General features: G+C 44.5%; 1 protein-coding gene across 3 annotated transcripts in view; it reads left to right on the top strand.

Moving 5' to 3' along the window:
• Positions 1-19,066, top strand: part of DNM1 (dynamin 1) — a 72,549-nt gene extending 53,483 nt beyond the window's left edge. Inside the window, exons 15-21 of one of the 3 annotated variants that reach the window (XM_075519733.1) lie at positions 4,927-5,036; positions 5,669-5,780; positions 7,035-7,046; positions 8,299-8,469; positions 8,641-8,882; positions 9,265-9,483; positions 18,437-19,066. In XM_075519733.1, coding sequence (XP_075375848.1) covers positions 4,927-5,036; positions 5,669-5,780; positions 7,035-7,046; positions 8,299-8,469; positions 8,641-8,882; positions 9,265-9,483; positions 18,437-18,497 — 927 coding nt within the window. In that variant the 3' untranslated portion in view covers positions 18,498-19,066. Of the gene's footprint in view, positions 1-4,926; positions 5,037-5,668; positions 5,781-7,034; positions 7,047-8,298; positions 8,470-8,640; positions 8,883-9,264; positions 9,484-17,047; positions 18,331-18,436 lie in introns of those variants that run through there. The other 2 variants (XM_075519730.1, XM_075519732.1) reach the window with 2 other exon arrangements.
• Positions 19,067-20,516: the final 1,450 nt, after the last annotated feature.

Raw genomic sequence — 20,516 nt, 5'->3', positions numbered from 1 at the left:
ACCCTCTCCTTTTCCCGGAGGCATGCAACACTGTGTGTTGCACTTTGCCTCATCAAAGCAAGTCAAATATTCGGGGACAGTTCATCCCTGCCTGGCACAGGGACAGGTGTAGGAAGAAATGCATGCTTGTCCTTTGCAAAGGCTGGTAGACATTGCTGTGACCTTAGAGAGGTCATGACAGTGGAGTTTTGGGCACTGTAGCCTCTCTTAAGCTACTCAGTTTCTGCCTGTGCTTTCTCATATACCCTCTGATGGCTTCCTAGGGTTGCACTTAGCTACATGTTTAAATCTGCACATTATTTCAGCTGATTTAAAAATCTTTACTTTTATGCCTGTGGGTTGATTACCATTGCTGTGCTTACTAAGCCAACAGTAATGGTTGTGATTAATCACATGAGTCCAGGCCTAGGGTCTACAGAGCTTTTGAACTAAATCAGCTTAAAATCTTAGGATGTGTTGTTTAAGTTAAACCAATGCAGCTTTCTGATGTAAACAAGCCAGTACAGCTGCTTTGCAGCTTGGAGCAGTAAAGTGATCGCAGTGTCCAGTAAATCATGCTCTGAGGGTAAAAGCTGAGTGATACAGGTGGGCTGTGTTTTGGAAAGATGGTCTCGAGATGCATGTATGTTGTGGGATGACTAGGGCTTCCTGGAAGAATCACAGCTCAGAAATTCAGCTCTTCTAATGTGCATCTTCTTTGCAAAGACAAGAAACAGAAAGTGGCTGGTAACATCTTGTTTGGGGGGGTGGAGGAGTGGTTCAACTTAAAATGCTCAGCTAACTTTCAAATACTCCAGACTTTTTCAGATACTTCTTCCTAATAATCTTGTAGTGTGCATGTATTCATGTAGTGTGTTTATTATAAATTATGATGTTAATGCTTTTCCATTTCAGTAGAGTTTTATTACAGGAGTTCCCAAAATGCTGTGCATGTGTTTAACACAAATGATTTGACTGAAATGCCAGTCATCTCTGGGGCAGGTTTGTTTACCCATAGTGCTTTGTCTTACAGGAAGAAAAGGAGATTAAGAGGTTTAAGCAAGATGAATTTCTCCTAATTTCACATGGCCACCAATTGAAGCAATGGCAATGCTCTTTCTCCCATATCCACAGACCCTTGTCTCTGTGCAAAAGGAGGTGTTTGTCATAACAGCTACAGGGAAACCTTTAATTAGTTTATTTGTGCTCCAAATGCAAACTGAGACCTAATAATTCTGCCAATTACTTTCTTGTACTGCGAGTGCCAATTTCCAACCTTAGGGGAGCCCACACATGCATCTGTCAGCTTCATTTCACATCTATCTGAGAGTAGGAAAATTTAACTTGCTGTTAAAGGTAGTCCAGTTTAATGGAGGAAATGCTTTGAGTCAGGCTGGCTTGCTGCCTGCTGAATTTTGTGAACTTGTAGGTTATTACCTACAGGGTAGCAACAAATAATTCAGATGATAGTGCAAACCACTGTTGTCTCTGGCCAAAACCAATCTCTAGAATTTAGCCACAATAAAGAGGTGTGTAGCCACAATAAGGACGTTGCAACATGAGGCTGCAACGGCAGCATCCCTTTTTTTCCTGCAGCTGTTGTGCTTTACACCCCACAATTGGAATGGCTAATGGATCCTGGTCTCCTTTCTAGCCGTGTGTATTTTCTTTCTTTGGTGGATGCAAAGTACAGAGCCATATGGCTGTATCTGCACTATGTTGGGGGCGGGGGAATAATCCTCTGGCACTTATCCTGCCTGTGCAAGTAGCTTGCAGTCATCTCTTTCTGTAGTTCTCCATGCAAGTGGTGTGACTCGCATTGGGAGCAGCAGCCCTGATTAGGGGCAGCTAGCCTCATGCCTACAACATTCCCTAGCCGACACTGAGCATCCATGTTCTGTTTTGTAGGGCCAGTCTCAGTGCTGCTGCCACTTCACTACCTCTCCTTGGCCTCATGGCTCTACAGATTAATTCGCAGCCAACGTGCACATTTTACATAACACATTCTGCTGCTGAGAGAGAGTTTTGCCCAATTTATTTTTTTCTTATAGACGAGGGGAGATATCTTATGAGCAACATAAGCCTCTTGGGATCAGACTGAGGGCTTTGAATATAGTATTTCACAAACTACTTTCCCATTTCGATGTGTGCTGGCTCATCCTTCTCTTCCCTTTGCCTGCAAGTCTGGAAAGCTAGAGAGAGAAGCCCTTTTCCCTTCTTGGCCAGGATGCTATTCAGCCATAGCACATACTGCCAGATTGCTAACATATGGGCAGAGGGCTCAGCCAAAGTTTTGAGCGGGTCAGCCCTTGGCAGCTCGTTCCACACTTTCCTGTCTCTACATTCAGGAAATGAAGTCAGAGTGTTGATATAAACCAGGCTGGGTTGAAAACTGAGAAGCTGGAAAGACTGAAGTGGGGGACTGAGAGGGGGGAGGTGAGGAGAGATGGAGAGCAGCAGGGACTCGTTGCAGTGTGCATTGCCCTGCAGCATGCGTGGGTTGGGGGCTTCTTGTCTTGTGCCAGTGTCCTCCATTTGATTACTCTTGCTACCTCAGAGGACTGATATCTTATGCTGGCAGACAGATATATGCATCTTTTCTCTGGTGTATGGAAAGATCAGCACGCAGAGATAGTGTTGTCTTGATCACACAGCAGCATTTATGCAAGAGCTTGGAAGGGGTGAAAGTCAAAACTCTGGCAAAGAGTATGTATTTCCATATCTGGGAGATGGGATTCCCTTACCTTTTGACTTTTTTCCTGAAGAATGACTCTATTACTAAATTTCTATGGAATGATGTGGTTCTAATGCAGAATTATTTTTCTCAGACAGCTTTAACATCGGTTATTTTTTGACTAGCCCAGAGACTCTATGGGATGGATGCAGGGAGTTCCAGTTAAGTGAGACTGCAGTGGGGATGGTCTGTCTTGCCTAGGGACTTAGCAGTTGGTGTACTTCACTTCTAGGTCACTAGTTCAACCTAATCCAGCATAGTAATAGCTGGATATAAATAAAATATATAAATAAACCAAAAGTAATAGAAAGCTGGAAGCTGTTTGTGGTCTACAGAACCTGAAGTGGTCTGTGTGGCTCTGAGATCAGTACCTAGCTGACAGATGTCTCATCACGAAAATGCTTGCCCACCTCCAATCTAGACTGATCATCAATATTTAAAAATCTAGGGGAACTTGTTTGGAAGAGCTCTCCTCCTTTCATAGCCTGGCACCTTTGGTGGAAGAGAATGGAGAGTTTGGCCTCTACTGAAGTGATTGCTTCTGTTTTCTAGATGCAGCTTCTGGGATATTCTTGTTGCATAAATTTTGTAATGGACTGGTACAGTTTTATCTTTGGGGCATGTCTGAACTCTGTAGTATCTGGTATCCTTAGCAAAGTCAAGTCAATTTGACTGAAACTTAAGAGGATGTTAGGCTGGACTTGCCATCCTCTGGGTATTTGAGCTCAGCAGCTTTGTCATCCTTATCTGCTGTCCTGCCCTGCCCCTTCTCTTCTCTAGCCAGATCTTCAGGATCTCTGCTCACTGACCATCTTTGTTTTCCATTCTTGTTTCCCCTGAGAGCAATCACGATTTGTTGTTTCCAGCCAAGAAAGGTCTACAAACACACAAGATGCTCACAAGGGGACAGTCACACATGCATACTTGCGCACAAAAGTATGCTCTGTTTCTATTTCAGTCTTGGATAGCTGCATTCTGCCTTTTGGAGACCAGTGTGATGGCTCCCTCTCTTGTTATGTTGGGGTATAATACCCAGCTGGAACAGGATGTTCCAAATGGGGACCTTAAACCAAACCCACTTCTGTTAATTTGCTGTAGATCCAGATTTGAGACTAAGCAAGGAGAATGATTTCTGACTTAGTTTCTGAATGTAAATGTAAAAATTAAGATCAAGTTTCTTTTTTAAAAGATGATACCTAGGGTCAAAAATGTTGAATTTGGTTTTTGGGTGCCTTGTTCTGTGTTTAGCTGGAGATGTCTCATAGGAACCAGACTGGAAGGTTGTGATTGCAGTTACTCTGAAGAACGGGTCCCTTAAAGCTCTCTGAGTCTGGTCACTGGAATCTGACTCTTGTTTTTAACATTCATCAAGCAGTAAAGTGCCCATATTGCTTGAGCTTCTAATCATTCAGAGCATGAGATTTTCATTAATGAGCATAGTTACTTGATTTTTTCCAACACAGGAAGCCTTCAGGTAGCCTTACAGTAACCTCTATTATTGTAGCCAGATCTGCTCTTTGATCTTCTGATGCATATTATTGCTTAATTAATACTTTAAAAGGGTTCACAGTACCCAATAGAGCGTAGGACAGTGATAGGATGAAGTGAGAAAGTCAGCTTTTTTGAAGAGGTGAATTTAAGTCGATATAGTCCATAAATTCTGTGTCAAACCAGCTTCTCTATCATGTGCCTGGCTTTTCTTGAACCTGGATATAGGCTTGTAGCGATTAAAAGTAAAACACTGAGGTGGTGACAGTGGAGCTGTGAGGGCTGCTGTGTCCCCTCTGACCAGCAGCAGTGTTTGCCCCCGTTAATGCTGCCCTGAGAACAGAGGTATGAGGAGCCTTTCCCAGGCAGGCCCACTCTGGCTGTCAAGTGGCTGGTGAGGGTCTTGGTGCTGACTGGCCCCTTGCTGGGAAGACTGAGGACCTTGATGTGATCACAACCTGGGGACATGGGGCAGTGCCATGCTGCTGACTGCTCCTGGAGGAGTTAATGGAGCACTGTTGTTGAGCCACATGACAAAAGCAGTCAGGAAGGACAAACTTGTTTCTAGAGGTCCCATTTTCTCACAGACTTAAGGGACCAGAGGACCTGGGTTGAGAATACTTCCCTGGTGATGTGGGGGCTGCAGAGCTGACCAACTCCTCCATGCTGGTGGAGTAGAGGCTTTGTTGGAGCAGCAAGTGACTTGTTACTGATCCCCTTTTCAGGAGAAGGAGAAGAAGTATATGTTACCAGTGGATAACCTGAAACTGCGAGATGTTGAGAAGGGGTTCATGTCCAGCAAACACATCTTTGCTCTCTTCAACACTGAACAGAGGTATGTTCACATCTCAACATGCCAAGCTGTTGAAGCTAGGGACAGGTTATATGTAATATTAGATAGGAGGGAGTAAAGATGAGTGTGTTGGGATAGCTGTCCAGGAAAGATGTGTGTATCCTTTAAGGATAGCCATTTTTGGAGGAGATGGGACTTTTTAAAGGAAGTCTGACTTTATTCCTTCTGGTCTTACAGATGTGTACCATTTTCTTTCTCCACCAGTGAATGGTCTGCAGTGTGACCTTAGCCTTCAGCTATTTGGTGTGGTTACCTGGGTCTGGCTGTGGCTGGAGTATATATTTATAGTCAATGTTTTTAGTGAGTGACTAGGGAAAGCCATAGGAGATAGGGGCCGCAGGTGTGCTGGAGAAGTCCAGTACTGAGCAGAATTGAAAAGGGAATCTTTCAGGCCCTGTTAAAACACACAACTGATTTGGAGGCAATCAAACTTGCTCATTAAAAAAATTAATTTCCTTTCCCTTCTGCAGGGACATAATGAGGATACTAGCAAGGGACTAAGTGTCTCTGCCTTAAAATGACGGGAAGATTCCCTGGTCATTGACATCTTTGTCAAATATGGGCAAATCTCTGATTTGCAATAGAGAAGAATAAAATGTTTGTATTCCTCTCAGGAATGTTTACAAGGACTACCGGCAGCTGGAGCTCGCCTGTGAGACCCAGGAGGAGGTGGATAGCTGGAAGGCTTCTTTCCTTCGTGCAGGAGTCTACCCAGAGCGTGTTGGGGTAAGTTACAGCCATAATAATTGGATGGGAAGGAACACAGCATGTATCTTAAGAAGGATAGCTGCATCCTCTTCTGTTAAAAATAAGTCCATGAAGGTTTTGTCTCTTTCCTGAGCTGAGAATATTTTGGAACAAAAATTCAAGTTGTTAGTATGTCTTGGTGCTTTCTTTAAGAAAGCTTGGGATAAAGTAACTGGCAGCTTCAAAGGGGGGATAAAGTAGGCAAAGACTGCCTTGGTAAACCCTTCTAGGTCTCTTGTTTTGTGGGCATTAAATTCCCAATATAAGGAGGACATTTAACTACCTGACTGCTAAGTGGTATGTGTCTGCTGAGCAGAGGCACCATTCCTTTTCAGTAACACTTACTGTACAGCCTTGTTAGGAGCTTCCTGGCTTCTTAGTAGTTGTTCTCCCGTTCCTTCCCCCACCCAATTAGGAAGGGATGTTCTCTGAATGTTTCTTTTGCTTGGTAGATAGCTTAGTATGCTACTTTAGCAAGACCTCCTATCTCTTCCCTTAGCCTTGTCCCACAACACTTGCTGTCAGCATTATGGCCTGCTTTAAAAGTATGTTCTAGAGAATTGTGGTATACATTCCTGTTCACAGCCTTCCTGTTCCTCTGTGAGAGGAAGCTGCTATAAATAGTTTTCCCATTAGAAAAGTGATAATTGCTTATCTGTTTGTATTTGTTGCTTCTGATAAACTTCTTGAATTCATCTTTCCTGTTACACTTGAAGATTGTGTTTTTTGCTTTAAAGCATTTTCTGACAAACTGATGTGATATTAAAAAAGAAAAGAGGATTAGGGACTGGACCTTAACAGTGACGTGACTTCGAATTGGCTTTGAACCAGGCTGGGCTGCTTAAACACATACTCATGAAGGACATGTGCCACCTATTGGTGTGCAAATGGAGTGGTTTGACATAGGAACACTGATCGCTAGGTTGACTGTCTCAAAACCCTATGTAATGAATAACAAGTAGCCATTGTAGGTAAGTAAATTGCCCTTTGTTGCTAACAATACGATTTCCTTTGCAGGGCGTCCCATTTTGATTTTCAGTTTAGCTAAACAATTCACTTGTTCTTTTTCCAGGGTGATCTAGGTATTTATGTATTTTTAGTGGGATTGGTCTTTGCTTGTTCAGTGCTATTATGGGATCTTATCCAAATTCTGAGACCAACTAAAAGTCTTCTTTTATTTTTTGTCCCTTTTTGTTTTAATTTTTTCCACATATGCTCAAACTGGCCTGCCAGGACAAGGATAAAGTAAGTCGGACCCTCTCTGCCTGTGTTGCCCCCTGGGGCTCTCACTGGATAGTTCTCTCTTGTTTTTTCCTTTTGTCAGTTTCCTGAGAGGCATTTGCTTCTTCTCTCTCTTTGTACCTTCTGTTGGATTGCTGCTGTTTGTTTCTGTTCTTGGTTTGAGTTTTCCTTTTTTCTCTTTTTATTTCTCCCTTTTTGTATGACTTCTGAATGTTGGTGCAAACTTACTTTTGAGTTTTTTTGACCCTCATTTTTTTAAGTTGTCCTGTTTGACGTCCACTTCCTTTACTTTGTTTCTCACTGAGACCTTGCATTCCTTCATTATGTAAGATCTTCCCAGGAAAAGCTCAAATGAACAAAAGGATTTTCCCTTTCTCATATATTTTGTTCCCCAAAACAAAAGGTAAGCAATTTCCTACACTGCTGCAAGTCCTTCAGACTGGGGCAGTTTAAAAGACAGATTTTTTTTTTTCTTTATAAAATCAATATTTTTTTTTTTAAATAAGCATTGAGAAAGACAGCAGTCTTTCATGTTTTGCTGCTTTGAAATTGATCCCAAATGGATGAGCCTTGGCAATTGCTTGCTGTCAAACAGCACAGTCTAGGTTTTACCTTATAGAGAGCTAAACAATGCATTTCAGGCAGACAGGAAGCGATTCATCTGCTTGGTGTGAAAGAAAAGATAATTATGGCTTATGGTGCAGGATTTGCAGTTAAAGTGATCAGGAAGGTTTTCTAGGTTACTCCATCTACTTGCAGCCTATCTGAGGTGAGCAGTTATTTCACCTCTTTGTTTTCTCATTTGTATAATGAGGATAAAGATGCAGCATGTCAGAGAACCTGTAAGGCTTAATTTATACTGAGTGATTCTCAGGTCTAAACTGAATCTGGGCATGGAAAACCCAGCTCAGATGAAGAACCTTTCAGGAAGCTATAAACATTAAAAGTAAAAATGCAGCTTTGAGTATTCACTAGAGCCATAACCTGTGAATGGTCAAGAGTCCCAATTGCCTTTTACCCTTGTGTAATAACTTTTTACTAAGAGAGCAGCTTTACTGGTAAAGCTCCTCAGATCTGAGCTGGAGAAGTCTGTACAAGCTGAGCTGTGCATTGACAATCACAGCTTAAAAATGTAAGTTTAAGTTTTTTTTATTGCACGTGCTTCCTGTGTGTTCCCTTCTTTTCTTACTCTCTCATGAAAAGCTAATTTTGTGTTACATTTGAAGAACTGATCTGTTTCTCCTTTTCTCTGCAGGCCAGTGAAGCGGAGGAGAATGGATCAGACAGTTTCATGCACTCCATGGACCCTCAGCTGGAGAGACAAGTGGAAACGATCAGGAACCTGGTGGATTCCTACATGGCAATTGTCAACAAAACCATCAGAGACCTCATGCCGAAGACAATCATGCACCTCATGATAAACAATGTACTTAATCACACTGTGGTCAAAGGAGGTGGGGAGACGTAGAGAAGGGGAAAAACAGAGAAAGAATGAAGAGAAACTGAAGGCAGCTTGGAAGGAGGAAGAGGAGGGGACAGAATGGAGGGTTTTGGGGAAGACAGTGGAAATTGATTCACTCTTTGTGCTCCTTTACAGACCAAGGACTTTATCCATTCGGAGTTGCTGGCAAACTTGTACTCCTGTGGTGACCAAAATACGCTGATGGAGGAATCGGCAGAGCAGGCCCAGCGACGTGACGAAATGCTGCGCATGTACCATGCCCTGAAAGAGGCCCTCAACATCATTGGGGACATCAACACCAGCACCATCAGCACCCCTATGCCCCCACCGGTGGACGACTCTTGGCTGCAGGTGCAGAGCGTACCATCTGGACGCAGGTACCAGAGGCTCAGGGGGAGAGCCCCACAGACCTGCCTGATGCCTCTTTAGTGGCTAGCTGGGGCCTCCTACTGAGATAGGGAGTCCTCCTCTTCCCCTCTTCTCTCTGTGGATGAAGAGTTCTAGGTATTTGTGTTGGGAGGCTCCTGGGCCTTGAAAGCCATGCAGGGCTGCTACGTCTTTACAGAGGATGTGGAGGCTTCTAAACCCTTAGGTTAGATGAGGCCTGAAGTAGCTTTGAAGGCAACCTGAAGCCAAAGGGTGGTGCGTAAAGTGACGTGAAACTAAAGGAACACTGAAGGCAGCATACGGGGACCTGATGGTGACACAGAGGGATCGCAGGCCTGTTGTTGCAGTTGAATTTCTCCATTTGCTTGCCAGGTCTCCTACGTCCAGCCCCACGCCACAGAGGAGGGCCCCCGCTGTTCCACCTGCCAGACCTGGGTCTCGAGGCCCAGCTCCTGGACCACCTCCTGCTGGTGGGTCCACGCTGGGTGGTGCCCCCCCTGTGCCCTCCAGGCCAGGTGCCTCTCCTGATCCCTTCGGGCCCCCACCTCAGGTTCCTTCTCGGCCTAACCGTGCTCCTCCTGGTGTTCCCAGGTAAGTCCTGAAATGCTGCTCCACACAGGTGGGATATGTCCAACTTTTGGGTAGCAGCCCTGACAGTACTTAGCCTGCCTGGGCCATAGAAGGAGAATGGAGTGCATGATGTGGGTACAGTCTTAGACTATTTGAATTGGGTCCATAGGCAGGAGCATCGTTGTGCACTGATATTTCATTGTACAGATGAGGCAATGCCAAGGCAGCTCTCGGGAACAGAGGGGCAGCCTCTTCTCTGCACAAACCTCTGTGCAAAGGTAGGGGGAAGAGGACCTTGTACCCAAGGGCTTTCTTAAAGCAATCGTAGAAATGCCTCTCCTCACAAGTAGGTGGTCACCAGAAAAATCACAGGACTGGAGTGACACTACACCTTTCAAGGCAGTTCCCCTCTGCATAGGGCTCCCCAAAGTCTGAAGTTGCCCCTTTTCTACTGGCCCAGAGTTCTTCAAGGTGAGTTGGAGAGACCTTCATCTGAGCTGTTCAGATACTTTTTGGCTAGGAGAATGTAGCAATATCACTGGCAGGAAAATGGATCTTTTTAGGCATTTTTGTTGCTTCTGTAATCAACTTGAATGTTTTTCCAGTCTAGAGGGTTCAAATTTCAGAGCTTTGCTTTCCCATTAGGAAACTTAATTCCTTTCCTGTTCAGTCACTTCAAACACACTTCAACATAGTAATAAGGGATTATCCCCTGTGCAGCTAAGCACGTGTTCCTGAACAGGACCTAAGAAGCAGTCTGGAAGCGGGAATGCTTTTATGTTGGGTACTTGGTCTCCCTGTGAGGAAGGAGAAGGTAATTGCAGAGTAAAGAATGAACATAACCAGAAACTTCCCAATAACATGCCAGAGGGGAACACTTCCCTTGGAAACACTTCCCTGGAAAATACCTCCTCTTCAAATAGGTGCTGGTGGCACATGTCTGAAGCTTTGCCATTTTCTGTGGAAACACCCAGCCCGTCAATGGGTGGTGATGGTATATGGCAGAGGCAGTTCAGTCTTCCTCCTGTGGTAGTGCCCCAGCTCATACTTGGCACTACCTGTTTGGAGGGGAAGTGTTCTCTGCCAGGCTGTATCCAGCCCAGAGACGGATGAGTCCAAAGAGATTATAGACCAGTTTCTGACGCTGGTGTGTGCAAATGGTTTTACTTTCTTGGTGCCTCTGCCCCAGTCCTCCCTATGCACCTTGATGCAGCTCACACAGTAACTTGTCCACACATGCCTCTGTTGCCCCAGCGACTGCAGTCCTGCTGGTGGCACCTATGGATGTCAGCATGCTTCTGCTGTGTATTTTGGCTCTTGCTTCTTGTGACCCTGCTTTTCCATATACTGTTACTTTGTGGTTTTGTTTTCGGTATACTTGTGCTTCTTTCTGTCTACATCTTTCGTCTTTCATTCAGTTTTGTTTCTTCACTCATGAAAAATATTCTATATACCTGATCATCATGATAGGATTCCCCAAATGGGCTGAAATGAATTGGCCTTTTTTGAAGAAATCTGTCATAGCCTATCTAAATGGCTTTTCTGCCTTTTGTATGAGGTAGAAGGGTTTAGGGGAAGGTAGGGAACAGCACTGGAGCGGAGGAAGAAAGTGTTTCATACTTAACCAAGCAATCCCTTGCTTTAGAAGGAGAGATGGTAGGTTGGATTGCATGCTACAGACTGCCCTGATCTGGAGTTGAGAATGTAATTCCAGAAGCTGTGAATTGATGCTCATTCTCTGATCCCCCTCTCTGATTCTTCCAGTTGTTCATAGACTCCTCCGGATCCTGATACCAGCTTGTCATTTGAGTTCACTGATGAATGGAGAATTTCCAATGACAAGGGACTCTTTCTCTTCCTCTCCTGTATATAGAATAAGAATGTTCCCTGCTAGCACTTGGACTCGGGTCCTTCTGCCATGGGTGAACGAATGCCAGCTCCATTGTTGCTTTTTTAATACTCATCTTTCCCCTTGCTAACCAGGCTACACTATTGTGTGTGTGAGAGGAACAAAGCTCTTGTATATGGCATGAGTGGGCTTTGCTGTAGGAGTTGGTGTTACGTAGTGAACTGGAATTGCATGGTGGTGGCTGGATGCACTTTGTGTGTGTATGCCACTGATGCCTGTGTAAAAGTTTGGCAGTTTGTGCCTCCAGTTTGTGTGAGCATCTGATTTTATGGATGATGAACTTAAAGACAAGTGTTGCTCCACTTCTTTCTTATAAACATAATTGTATAGACACATGCTTTCACGTATAAACACCACATGGTCCATTTTCTTGCACAGGAATGTTTTCCTGCATATAATTAAGTACACTTAAAACAAGACTTGCTTACCATCTTGCCTCTGTACTTAGCCTTTACTCGGTCTACTATGGAAGTCCGCATTGCCAAATACGTGCCTTTGGGAGCTGAAAGCTACAAACAATGTAAGGTCCTATCTGTGTGCAATGAAGGTCTGTATTTGGACTATATGCCTATTGGAGCTATGCAGGAGGATTTGCTCTGGGAAAAAAAACTATGAAGATATTCTTCCAGGTATTTAGTATCTTCAGTTTAAAATAGTTTGATAGAAACTGTAGGTGAAAGAGCTTAGGCAAGCTCAAAGGAGAAATAAGAAAGTTTAAGTGAGAATGACTTAACCATTGGAAAAATCTGTTGAAGGCATTAATGGGTTCTCTGTCCTTTGGTACATCTAAAGAAAAAGATGCAAGTGATCAGCATCACTGTAAGCATAACTTCACACAACTTTGACTTGAATTATCCAGGAGGTCAGAGTAGCTAATGTCACGATTTGTGACCTTCAAAATGGAAGTCTTCACCTGCTTCTTCCCTTTTTGGGTTGTGCTCAGGACTGCATGTTATCTCCCTCTTTCTTGAGCTCTTTGTTTCAACTCTAGCATTTAATGTGGTCAGAAGATAGGAATCCTCAGTGAGAGACAAGTCAAGCCACCTGTGCCCAGCTGGTGGGTGCTGAGACCTAGGTATACTGCTGGTTCAGCAGGTATGAACGTCAGCCTGGATGTGAGAGTGGACTTGCTGTGCATGTGAGTGAGCAATGGCCAGTAGGCCTGTGAACAGATAGATGGCTTTCGATGCACCCCTGTGCACAACAGAGTTCTGGATGTGCGCGAGCGTGAGCGTGTGATTGTGGGTGCGAAGTCCTGCGTGGTGGAGTGCAGCCCTACCCAGCAGTGCACACTCGTGCCGTATTCTGGAGGGGGACGTGTGAATGTGTATCTGTGCAAGTGCATGTGTCTCTGTTCCACCTTCCTGACAGTCTGTGTGGCCTCTGCCTTGAACTGTCTGAACTGCCATGTTGATTTCATGTTGTCTTTCAGAATCACTATCAGTGACCCCTGAGGACTGGCAGCCACGGTACGTTTTGCACTCTCCCTGCAATGCATGAGTCATTGTGTCCCCATCCTCCATTTGCTCTGCAGCTCACCTCTGCTGCCTAGTTCTTGTATTAGTAACAGAGTCCCTTGTCCAATGAAACACCTCTGCCAGGATCTCATAAAGGGAGGAGTCTTGAACAGAAAAACTGGCTGATCAGAGACAGAGCAGCTGCTTGAGCTGCAGGAGCTGGGAAAGCCTCAGTACCTGACTTAAGGTTACTAGAGGACCATTACTCTGCTTCCAGATAAAGGAGGTGGGATGAGGGAATGAGCTCTGGCAACAAGGTCTCAGCTGTGTGTGTCTTTCATTTGGCTTATATCCACACTGAGTGGGAGATCAGCTGAATGAGCTCTGTTTTGATTTGGTTTGTCAGCTCTGTTAGGATTGAGATAGAGACTTGGGGAGCTGTTAGTTCAGACTCCTCTTCTTATATTCTAATGTCTGGCTAGAGAAGTGCTCCCCACCTCACTGCATCCCTAGTGCTCATGGAAGGCAGGAGGAGTTTGGGTTATTAATGTCAGGACTTCCATGTTTGAGTGCAGGGTAACTCTGACACTGAATGTTCCCTGTTATCCTTGTGTCCCATCATCACCATTAGAAGCGAACTCCCTTTGCTTGTTCTCCACTTGATCCTTTACTTTCCAGGTTACTCTTCTGCTTCCATTCAAACTGCCTTCTCTCCTCTGCCTTCTGCCCCTGTGAGAGGAAGGGCTTAGTGATCGTATCACCCCAAACACTCTGTTCTGAGCTCCTGCCTGTTTCCCTTTCCTATCTCTCCCTGCATTTTGCAGCATTGTACTTGTTCAGTGAAGCAGCAGGGTATTGGGGCAAGCTCATGTGTACTGTGCTGGCCCAACAACTCTACCTTGTCCTGTTAATGCTGAGGGTGGGCGTGTGAAGAGGGAGATCTGGCAAATTCTCCTGAGTCTTTTTCCTGGGAACCTCCAGCCCTTATTGACAAAGGGGTAGATAGGGCAGAACAGGGCAGGTGTGGGTGTTTTGGGCCCTGTCTGTGGATGTTGTTTCTTGAAGTGAAAGGTCTGACTGAGTGGAGCAGCAGCTTCTGTAGATTCCCTTGCTGCTGATTGTGGCAGAGAGAGCTGGGGGGGAGTGTGTGCTGAAGTCCTATCTTAAGAATAGCCTGAGTTCCAGGGCAGGGGAGTTCACAGCTAGCCCCCACCTTGCAGCAGATGGTGTCTGTTACTGCTGCATGTAACTGCAGTTAGAGCTAAGAGGTGCCATATCACATCAAACCAATGCAGTGATTGTTCAGTGATTGACATCTTTGAGGACGTCATCCGTCAGCCCTCCTCACTGATGACATACTGCAGAGGTGTTGGAGCAATCAGCAGTTTCCTCCAATACTCTGCCTTCTGCAGACATCCCTGGCAGCCCTAGAAACATGCATCTTGGTGAACAACCTCAGGAAAGAGGCTTGCTGTTGTCTGTACCTCGTTCTGGGACTCGCTGTTACGGGGCGTTCTGTTCTTGATCTGGCATAAAGAGCACCAAGGAAATAAAAAATTAAACCAAAACAACACCAAAAACCAAACAACCCAAAAACCCGCACTCAAAACCTTTTGCAGTCCAAGGGAATAAATGTAATGTTTTACCATCTCTGTTAAGTCTCTATCAGCAGAACTCTCTATTAGTCTGTTGGTTTCTAGATATGATTAGCTCATTGTTCTGTCTGGGTATGGCTTGAAAGACTGACTTCAAGGGACATGACGGTCAGCGTAACCGGTCTCCTCACGCTCCTGCCAGGACTCAGGTCTTACTTTCTGTGTACTGGAGACTGCCACAGGCTTCCCCGTGAGCAAAACTTTGTTCCTTGTTGTCCTGACAGAGGAAAGTGACTTTTCAATGATGTAAAAGGGCTTGGCTAGCAAAGTATAGAGACAGACTGAAGCAGCATTTCAGGCGTAAATGTTGGTTGAGAGACTTCTGTGTCCCTCTTTGTGCTGGGAAACAGTTTTCAGCCTTCTGTAACCTTACCAGGCAGATTCTGCAAGTGTCTCCAGAAAACCTGAGCAGAGACAAAAGCCCCTCCCCCTAAAATGCTCTGAGTGCTGAGAGAAATAATTGTCTGCAAAAATCAATCATAGTACATTACAAAAAAAGCAGCCCATCTACCTGAAAACTACTTGTGCTCCTTTCAGCCCTGTTTATTCTGGTAGGGTCAAGTGGCCTCTCTTGCCAGAACACATTACACAGTCCAGCAACTTCAAGCATCCTTTTCATGTAAATCCACAGAGGCTGTTAGGACAACCTGTCCAAACTTCTGAAATGCAAAAAGCCCTTCAAGCTTCTCAAAAAATACCTTCTAACACATGTGACAGTGCAACAGCATCTTACTAAAGGTTGAGCTGAAGTTTTGTAAGGTTTTAATTTGAGTGCTTTTACTGTTCCAATGATAGTAGTAGCCATCGAATGGTTGGTATGGCTGCATTTACACCCTGAGCACCCTTCAGAGATAATGCACAGATCCCACATGCCATGAAGCTTAGGGTCACAGATTCCCCAGCTGTAACATCTCATTGCCAGTTTTGCTTCTGGGAGATGGTATTATTTCAGCATCCTTCCATGGTGGTTGTAATTTCCAGGTTAGCTCAATCCCATCGTTATTTGCTGTACAGGAGCAGTAACTTGACTGGCATGCTGACAATGGGGTCTTGCAGTCCCCATTGACGTTTTCAGTCAAGGCAATAACATTTGCAAATGTTTTAGTGCCTGAAGCTTTTTTATGTATCATTTCCCAAGGCAAAGAACAAGTGGTTGTAATTGTTTTGAGATCTGGGGCTTAATAGATATGGAGCAATAAATTCTGCTGCGGTCTAATAAACAGGACTGTAGAGTTGCTCTTGTTCATTTGCTAAGATGAGGGAGCTTGCCCCAGTTTATGGGAGTATAGCTCCTCTGGTACCGGCATGATTATAGACTTGCAGTTAGTGCAAAACAAAGACTTGCCTACCTCAGAAGACTGTACTGGTGCAAATATATTCTTCTGCCCCTCTTCCCTTCCTCCCTTCCCTCAGCCCCTGTGTTAGGGGAGGGCCTTCATTTCCAGCAGTCAGTTGATTCTCTGTAATCTAAAGTAAAGCGTGTCAGTGTGGAATTGTTCAGGCATTAATTCTGTGACACGTGGTTCTGTATGATCAGTGTAAATACTTCCTCTCTACTTGGTCTACATCCTGTTGGGTTTGCTTTTTGCATTTCAGGCAGTTTGGACTGTAAAACTACTCTGGCTTGGTACTGAACAATTTAATTATAATGGTATACCATCATGATGCTGTTTAGGTTGCAGACACTGCAGGAAGCATGCTTTAAAGGAAAAACATAGATTGGACTCACTGACTTACAGAACACTTTTTTTTATTTGTAGATGTTTTAAAGCCTGTAGTCTGAGTCTGAAGTGGCCTTTCAAGTAATGAGTTGAGACAGACAGCAGGGTTGTCTTGTATTTTTGGGGGTTTTGTTTTTCCCCAGTCCCTTACAGGAGTGAGATCCTAGAACACTTAATCTATGCAGAGGGCAAACACTTAAGTTGCTGCCCACTTACCTAGCTAAAGTACCTGCAAGAGCTGAAACAGAACAGTAGCAATGGCCAAAGTTCCTTTTATTGAAGGAAGTAGAAGCTGCATTTGCTGAGCACCAGAACTAGAGAACTGCAAGCAGCAAGCTTGCCCCTAACGTCAAAGATCAGTATCATGTATGGGAATAGGGAATCTCAGGTTTGCAGTAGCCTCAAGGGCAGGGGAAGAAGGTGCTCCTCCAAACCAGCCCAGAACCTCTGACAGCAGCGTGTCTCAGAGGACCCCATCCATGCTGTGTGACTGTCATGTGCTTGATACAGGAGCTCACTGTTGTCCATGCTTCTCAACTCTCATTCCAGAGCCAGTGCACTCACTGGCAATAAATCTCTGCACTTCCAAATTTCAGAGGGAAAGCAAAACTGGCGGTCCAGCGGATTGCTTTACTGGTGATCCATGCTGTGCAGGAAGGCCAGTGCGAGGCCTAATATAAACCTGTAAGTCTCCTTTGTGGAGTTGCACTCTGGTAGTTTGTGCCTCAAGTTTTATTCTCTTGCTGGCTCAGGCGAGGTGGAGAAGCATGTGTGATTGTGACTGCGATTGCTGTGCTAACCACAGTGTGTGTTCTCTTGTTTTTGTTTTCTGCTTTTTCACAGCAGAAGGGGCCCCGCCTCACCTACTCGACCTACCATAATCCGACCGGCTGAACCGTCCCTCTTAGATTTATAACTCGAGGCTGTAGACAGCTGGCGACGAATGCCGTGCTGGCGGCTTCCCCATTCCACCCTCCCTTCCACAGCCACAGTCATTCCCCTCATCCATCCCACTTCTCTGCCTCCCACCACCCCTTCCTGGTGTGTCGTAAAACACTAGCCTAGTGACTGAGCTCTTCGTCTTCACTCATGCGTCCTGTATTGCTTTGTGAGCGTAGAGTAGCCTTCATTCAGTGGCATGGATCCCTGAAGTACACAGGCTCCTTGGAGAGATCAGCCACAGGGACATCCTTAAGCCTAAGTGGTGGCTGTCCATCCAGTTATTTCATCTGCCTGGTCTAGCCTGGATAAGTGTCCTGCCTGCATCAGTTAGCTGTAGCACCTAGGACTGATCTGTAGCTATTTTCTTTTCTTGTAGTTAAGAAGACAAAAGTATGACTTAGAAGAAAAATACTGTCAAAACATGTGACACCGTTAGGAACAGATTAAATGTCCTATGTATTAGTTTGACTTCTAAGGTGCAAAAATTCATGTTGGGAACAGTGCAATCAACCTTATATCAAAGTGAGGCAGGGAGATCAAGAAAGGGGGGAACTCAATGGATCGGCATAGTTCTGCTAGAGTGAAGTCTGAGATAGCGCACACACCTCAGCGTGCAGGGAGCACGTGGACCTGCTTGCACGCAGCTCCCCAAAAGAGCCGGGGAAATCCTGCTGGTGACGCACTGGCTCCTGCCAGCAGTTGTCTTGCATCATCATTTTTGGCTGACTTTCCTGAACCCAGCAGGGAGAGGGGAATAGACATGCTGCTCCCCCCTTGCAAATGGACAACCAAATGTTTTCAGGGAGTTCGCTGTGTAATGTTTTGTTGAAAATATTTCTGCTTTGAATAAGCACATCTTTCAGTGTTTTTTGGGTACTGTGGTGACTTCTTCTGTAGCCTTTTCTTCTTGCATGTGGATGGTACGTGTTTGGGGAAACTTGTAACCGTTGTTGATCGCAACTCATCTTCTTAAGGTTTGGTTTTTACTTTTCATGCTACATGTATTAAAAAAAAGACTTGAGAATTAAAAATATATCAGCCCTGTACATCTCTGATGTCATGTCTCTACCAGCTAAATGAGCCACCTGTGTTGCAGGCTTTCAACCAGGCCTGATTCAGATTTCAGTTATCTGATTTCAGTGCTATTGCTCTTAATTTCTGTTGTGGATCCTCTATTGTTCTGATGCCAGTTCCTTTCTGTATTTTAACTATTGTTTTACTGCTTCTCCCCCCTTTTCCTTCCCTTCCCCTTTTCCTTTTTTCTTTGTTTTTCTTGTCTTTAAACTCCAGCCGGCCGGGTAAGGCCAGTCCCTCCCGCCCGGAGAGCCCAAAACCACCATTTGACATGTAGGCCTGCTCCCTCTGAGACTCTTTGCCTGCCTCTTAGCTGTTCTGTCCTGGAATGGTCTGACTCGAATCTCACACATGGCTTGTTTTGTTTGTATTTTGTGACACACACATATCAGATGTGACTGTAGTGAAACTGTTTGGGTTTTTTTCTTCCCAGCTGCTTAAAGGAGTTAAACAAGTATATTGTAGTAATGAGAAACATATCTTTACTGTTATAAATATCTATAAATATATATATAAGATGAAAAAAATCTATATATGTCCAGGTGTTTAAAGCCATTTGTGCTTCCATGTGGATTTTAGGAAATACTTAAGTAGGGAAAGAATATCTATATACATATATATATACACACATCCAAAAAGTTAACCAAATCCTGATGTTGAGTTTTTGAGCTGATTGTTAAATTCTCTGCTGTGTGCAGTTGGGTTATTGTATTACCCCAGACTTGTGGGTGAACTGTCTCAGTGCTGGTAGTAGCTGTGATGCAGTTTGTGATCTACCTGTCACTCTTGTTTATTGGATGAAATAAACTATCATTTCTGTATAATGAAGGTCTCCATGACTAGAATAAAACCATCTCTCTTTCTCTTGCTCTTTCTCTGGGTGATTTTCAAACTGTGTTTAATTATAACCTAATCTTTTCATACCATAGAGCTTAAAAAGCTATACATGCAAGCAGGTGCTATCACTAATAGGGAAGGTGGAACAGATCTGCATCAACAGTGGTGTCCAGGAGCTGCAGTAGAGTGAAACAGCTCGTCAGATGTGGAAGTTAACTCCCCTTCTGCGTTGTAAAGGAAAATGCATTGAGGTGCTTCAGTGACTGGACGTACAGAAGGTGGGAGTTTTGCACACAAAATTGCTTGGTTCTTAAAAAGGTATTTTTGCCTAGGGTGTTTGGAACACAGCAAGCAGGTGTTGAGTTGTAATTTCTGTCAAGAGGTGTCTTTTGGGCCCGTATCTGAAGTGCAGTCTGACCACAGTCTAACACACGTGGCCAGTTCCTACTTGGAAGTTGCTTTTAGGCTGAAGTGGGATTTCTCCTCTGGTATAAACTGGGTAAACGTGTTCTACTGTCTCCATGCCAAAAACAGTGAGTGCTGTGGGTCTCGGATCATGGTTGCTGCTTCTCACAGTGACAACCATATTTCTCCCTAATTCTTGAACTTAGCACTGCCATCCCAATGATTGCAATGCATTCCTTAAGCCCCTCTGTAATGGGGCTCCAGCACTACTGCAGGAAGAGAAACCAGGAGCATTGGGGTTGCCAACTTAAATCACTGTGATATTGATGCCCGATTTAGCCCTGAGTGCTCTTGGCTACAGCTGGCTGTGGTACTTGTGGAATCTCCCCAGTACCCTAGTAAGATTTCATAAGCTAAAAATCTCCTTGAAGATTTTATTCATAGTAGATACTAGTGTGGGTTGAGTGAATAGACTAGATCTCTAGTGCTTCCTTCCTATGTGTGTTCTAGCTATCTTTGTCTTGCATGTGTTTATGGGTTGTAACTTCAGCTTCTGCTCAACTGAAGCAATAACCATTGCTTGCCCTACCCTGACCTATTTTTTTCCTCACTGGAACTGTTCCGTCTATCCCTGGTGTTATACATAGGGGTTGTTCTTAAAGAATATTACTTTTTTTTTTTTAAGGCAAAACTATTTATTCAAGTAAATATTAGAGCCTTGTTTTGCAAAACTAGAAACCTCTCATCTGCTGGTTATCAAAGGTTAAGGACATTCTGATGAGAATACCAACTACCCTGCCCAGGCAGGATAAAATCCTATCCACTGATCCAAGCCTTGTCAAACAAAGTGTCCTCTTCCCAGCGTCACAGCCCTTTCCTGTTGTTTGGTGCTTATGGCCTTTAAGAAGCATTTTTCTGTTTTTCCTCAAATCAGAGGTGCAGAGGCCGTTCAGTTGCTCTGATTTAAAGCTGTCGGGTGTCAGCTGAGCAGTACTTCCTGCTCATGTGTCTTACTTGTGGTGAACCAAGAGCAAGGTGGGGTCAGGGAAACACT

The sequence above is a fragment of the Mycteria americana genome, chromosome 17 (genome assembly GCF_035582795.1).
Source record: "Mycteria americana isolate JAX WOST 10 ecotype Jacksonville Zoo and Gardens chromosome 17, USCA_MyAme_1.0, whole genome shotgun sequence".
NCBI classification, from domain to species: Eukaryota; Metazoa; Chordata; class Aves; order Ciconiiformes; family Ciconiidae; genus Mycteria; species Mycteria americana.
This window is presented reverse-complemented; position numbering and strand designations above follow the sequence as displayed.